This window comes from Palaemon carinicauda, chromosome 3 (genome assembly GCF_036898095.1).
Source record: "Palaemon carinicauda isolate YSFRI2023 chromosome 3, ASM3689809v2, whole genome shotgun sequence".
NCBI lineage: Eukaryota > Metazoa > Arthropoda > Malacostraca > Decapoda > Palaemonidae > Palaemon > Palaemon carinicauda.
In genome coordinates this window covers 177,714,614-177,720,194 of record NC_090727.1, presented here as the reverse complement: position 1 = coordinate 177,720,194, position 5,581 = coordinate 177,714,614, and the positions used below count along the sequence as shown (strand labels likewise).

At 34.0% G+C, this 5,581-nt stretch overlaps 1 protein-coding gene across 1 annotated transcript; it reads right to left on the bottom strand.

Moving 5' to 3' along the window:
• Positions 1-1,338: 1,338 nt before the first annotated feature.
• LOC137638791 (transmembrane protein 199) lies at positions 1,339-5,436 on the bottom strand. The gene has a single exon (XM_068371158.1). The coding sequence runs from the start codon at positions 5,347-5,349 to the stop codon at positions 4,747-4,749; it is 603 nt and encodes a 200-aa protein (XP_068227259.1). The 5' UTR covers positions 5,350-5,436; the 3' UTR covers positions 1,339-4,746.
• Between the last annotated feature and the right edge of the window lie 145 nt (positions 5,437-5,581).

Genomic DNA, 5,581 nt, shown 5'->3' with positions numbered 1-5,581 from the left:
TCGAGGGGAGAGCCCATTGCGTGAACAGAAATTGCACAAGTGTCAAGGTACTTATAGATTGAAAGAAGCTATATACAGTATATTACATCAAGCCAAAAAAGGGATTTTGATGAAGGAAAAATCTATTTCTGGGGAGAGACCTGTGGCACCCGGTGAAAAGGGGTCCTTCTAATACACTTTTCTGATAAAATCTTCCAATTATACCAGAGAAAGATAAAAGCATGGAATGCAGAGGTTACTAACCTCGCGCGAGCACCTTGTGGGTGTCGTGTATAAAGCAAAGGCGCGTGAAATCCACCATTCACAGGCTATCTTCCATTTAGTTAATTCCTTCGTCAAAGGGATGGGCCGATACAGAGGCCCCAGCCAACCTACCAGAGCCACGCCACCCACGCCCGACGCGAGCGCCATCTGAACAACATCCTTCTTTTTGGACTGCTACAATTGTGTGTATTTTGTGGTGCTCTCGGCTATTTTCACACTCGTGGATTTATTTCGTCATGACCGAAGCTCCATCTTCACCCATTCCAATGTTAAGTACCTTAGTTTGTTTTGACAGGTTTTTCTAGTACCGGGCTTTTGTTTTATATCCAGTATAGTCTGTTTTATCATTCCCGTCTGGTCCGTCCACGGCGGCCATTGTTTGTTCTCTTGTCTTGGGGAATTCATCTTAGTCTGCCCGTTTAGTACTCTGTCACTTAGGTTCTTGGTTAAGTCCCTGGCCTTATGCCTTTTGAACCGTTATTATTTTTATCGTTATTATTCTCATGGTACTTTTTGCTAGCAAGTCCAGTCTACAAACTATAGCACAATCTTTAACAGCAAATAAGGTACTGTACTGTATCATTCAAATCCTTTTCACAATGAAATATGCTTGAATGGTCTTATAATATTTGCTAGAAGGAAACCTAATAAAAATGAAATCACTTCACCATTAGAAATAGCTACAGTATGAATTTTTTGGAATAGGAAGGAAATTCTTTCTATGGCAGTAATTATACAATAATTATTTTTAGAAAATACAGTACCTTTGTCAAAGGCATCCGTGTTATTTTTTCTTACTTATACTGTAATTTACACATTTTTATTGTCTCCCTCTGTAAGGTAATACAAAGTAAAGTACTATAAGACAATAGTTTCATAATACAGTATTCCAAAAGACATCCATATAAAGCTACAGAAGTATAAAACATTAAAGAACATTCACTAGTTACTAAACATTGCGAATGGACAGTTGGGAATTCTAAGGAAGAAGAAGAAAAAGTATGGTAATAGCTAGTTTTCTTAGATTGCCTAGATATATTTACAAATGGTCAGGAGAAAAAACAAACAACTGAATATATTGGTAGTTTAATTCTCCACTAGAAATCACTAAGAATTGATACGATTACAATCAACTTAGGACTGGCCTACACAATAGCAAAGAGCACAGCTAGCTAGGCAGAAATCTGGAATGCTTAGAAGTACTGTATTCAAAATACATAACACAATTTACCTGCCTGAGGTTGTGATAACACCACCGAATTAGATTATTGCCTTAATCTAGGTTTTGATGACAAAAAACGGACCCTGAGGGATAAACTTATACTAGCAAAATAATCAAAGTCAAAGAACATAAATGATGTTCACTGCAGTTCAACTATCATTCTGCAACTTGTGTACAGTGTAGGACAACTACCTAAGAGTATACAGGATTTTAGTACAGTACACCAAATTAAGTCTCTAAACTTCTTCAGCGATGGCTGTAAGATTAATTCTTCAAAACATTACCTTTGATGAAGAAGACATTAAGGTCTCAACATGTGTTTTCTAAAAGCAGATTTTTCTTTTCTACTTCATTCATCTCAGAAGCAAATAAATTTACTCTAAATAGTTTTAAGCCATATGATGTTCCAAATCCTTCCAAACTATCTTAGACTTGATTGTCTCTAATCTTCCAAAAACCGATCATCCAAATCCAGAACAAGAATTTGGACTTGATGGACATTTATGCAAAATGTGAAACACCTATGAATGGGAGAGTACACTTCAAGCATATAAAAAAAAAAGAATCCTTAACAATCTACAAAAACTGAGCTGGGTATACTGTACTTTTATTTTATTGACATGTCTAAACTATAAATAAGAGGTATGTCTTTTTTATAAAAAAATTGAGCCTTAATGATTTTAACTTAAGAGAATCAAAATATGAAAATAGATAATAAAAATTTCTTCGCTGGTAGTGAAGTACAATAAGTTTTTAGTATTTTTTTTCAAAATTCTTATCATACCAAAAAAAAAAGAAAAAAAAATCCCCTTCTACCAGTTTTTTTTGTAATATGCTAACTAGCTTTCACTAACGTGTAACCAAATTTAAATTTTCATCATTTACTTGTGCTTAGTTCTTTTCAATGAATAATTTCTCAATGATTAGTACACATGCGTACAGCTGCTAATGGTAGGAAACAACCAAAGTTAGCCATAGTCATGCAAGTTTAAACTTAAATTCCTCCCACTCCTGCATTAATCTACTAATCTTACCCAGGCAATAAAATAAAATAAAATAAAGATAACATCCATACAAATTAAAAATCAGTAATCAGTAAGTCGAAATGTTAACACCTCTATTACACCAGGTCACAACACTGGGAGAGCGCTCTTTATGCCAAGGTAAACTTCAACACCTTCATCTGCTTATTAATGAAAAATCAACGTAAATTGCAAACACAGTGTATTACGGTACACGGTACCGTAGTACCTCGGATTATGAGTAAACTTTGAATATGAGTAAACTTTGAATATGAGCAAATCAGAATATGAGCATACAAATTTGAATTGTGTTACGAGTATTGCATCAGTCTGCGAGAAAATATTTTGTAATGTATTGGCATTTTTTGTGGACTACTATAGGGCAAAATCAGTCACAAGGTACCCATACACCACCCATGCAGTGTTCACGGTCTGATCATGTGATATTTACCAAATTTCCAAGCCATCTTAGAGAAAAGGCAAAAGCAGTTGCCTCTACGTAGGTTCCTTGTCAAAATTGAATGCAAGTGTAAAAAAAATGAAGACCAAGTGTCCATAAGGCATATTCACTTGGTGACAGTGAATATTGTCCAAGAGAGAGAACTGATATTTTTACACAAACTGCTCATGGAGGGAGATTCTGCTTTTAAGCAATAACCCTCTTTTCCTCCTCCTCCTCCTCTCATCTCAAAGGCAAAAATAGAGTTAATTCATCAATTACTTCTATTTTTCATAGTGAATTTCTTTCATTTCTAAGGTTAAGGGTTATACATTGTTCAAGAATTGCCATTGCGAAACTTTTAAAATTGAGTGTATACGTGTATTCATGGACTCGTAGAACACATCTAGTCAATTTGCCTTATTTTTCATGTGAAACATTATTTTAGAATATGAATATCTTAACTTGTGAGCTCGCTCCCAAAATGAATTTAACTCTGAAACTGAGATACTACTGTACAATAACGGTTGCATTCTTGGTAATGTTTCTTTCAGGGAATGGTATTAAAAGATAACGAAATGCTCAGCTATCACAGGAACTCCTGAATGATATGCCTGAAGTTATTTTTCAATGAAAATCTAGTGCTGAATCTACCATGAACTCAAAAAAAGTAAATGATCATTAAAATAAACTCAATTCAATAATTTCCTGGAATTCATTTGGGTTGTCTTCCCTCAATGAAGCCTTTCAAAGTAAAACTTTAAACTACTGTACAAGAATTTTCTCTCCCACCTTGTTCCCCTGGTGATTAGAAAAGATTAGTAATTAAATATTTGTAAAGTATTTTACAATATTGTGCAATATTTTTATTATGAATGTCTTCTCATGGCATAGTTAAAAGAATAGTCAATGATAATGTACAATACTCCTAAATGCTATTACTTTTTCTAACCTTGTTTAATTGCATTCTGTTTATGGACACATCTAAATAAATCATATTTGATAACAAATAGAAAAGATACAAAAAATCAAACCTCTGATATCTATAACCTGTAAAAAAAAAAAAAAAAAAAAAAAAAAAAAAAAAAAAAAAAAAAAAAAAAAAAAAAAAAAAAAAAAAAAAAGGTGAATAAACTTGAATACAGGTTATGATGACTATCTTTTCCTATGCCGTGGTGAACATCGAATTTCAGCATAATTCAGAAGACACATATAAAACCTCCTTGGCTAATGCAGTACAGTAAAGTCATTAATCTTGGAGATACAGAACACCTTATGACATGGATACATAAATAGGACAAAAAAAAAAAAAAAATTACAGTACGTATATAATACAATTCGTAACATCATGATTGATGCATCATATCATTGAAATGTCATAGCCCAAAGACCAACTGTACTGTACTAAGCTAACCTTAGTCCTTTTGAATCACAGTACAGTACAGTATAAAATTAAATATTTCCAAAGAATACTTGTCGGATGAACTCTTGGCACATGATACACGACATTGTCATAAATATCACTAATGTTACTTATTAACACAATAATGCTTTACCCAAGGCAAAGGACTATGCATCACCTCTCCTACTCTCAGTTAAATATCTTTATTCAATGTTTTATCAAAACAATGAAATATTTTCCCACCTGGCTATTTACAGTCCTTACCTTACACCAATTGCTTCTACCTGTTTAATGACAGATCCTTTAAATGATCTCTGTGCGAATCTAAAAGTGAGGATCGGTAATCTTTCAATCTTTTTAATAAAAATGGTAACTTGAAATGACGCAAATATTAACTCTATTTTTTCTTTTTCTTTTTCTCTTCTTCCCAAACGTCGTGTTTAATGATAAAGTAAATTTCTGCAAGACCAACCACCAGGGCTGATAAGGTAGCTAGGAGGGCTCGGACGCCATAATCTGGAGTTGCCATCCCTACGGCTATAAATACTCCAAAGAAAGTACCAACTATAGAGAGAAGGTACTGAGCTCCAGATACTATTTGTTTATTGACAGTTTTCATGTCCTCGGATATATCACCTAAATAAGCACCTCCCCTATTGAGATTGACAGATTCAACCATTTTATTGTACTCTCGATTCTCTTGTTCGGCTCGTAGTTTTTGAATGCGTGCTTCAAGCTCTGGATTTCTAGGAGGTGGTTCGTATTTTGGGAGAATAACTTCACTTTCTTCTAATAGTTCATGCACCCTCTCTGGTATTCCTCTCTCTCTCATCTTGAGATGACACCATTTGATTTCTTGGGTTGTAAGTTTTATCTCTCCGTAAGAATTACTGCTTGATGACAATTTGTCTTTGATACTATCTAAGGCTCCAAATGTAGTGCAAAGTTCTTGTAAGATTTGGACAAATCTCTTCGATGGAATGACGGTAATGTGATCCATGATTGAAATTTAATTCTACAAGCCCTTAATCTATTCTAAAATATTGGCACTTCTTTACAGGAAGAGTAATTACTCATATATAGATTGCTTTGCTATCACACTTATACTTCACCATTAGCCAAAAATGGTTGCTTTCATCTAAGGGTCACTGGACACAAAATGGCACATATATATTCGTACATGTGTTGAATACACGATAAAAACAATACAGTACACAAGTTCATCAGACAAA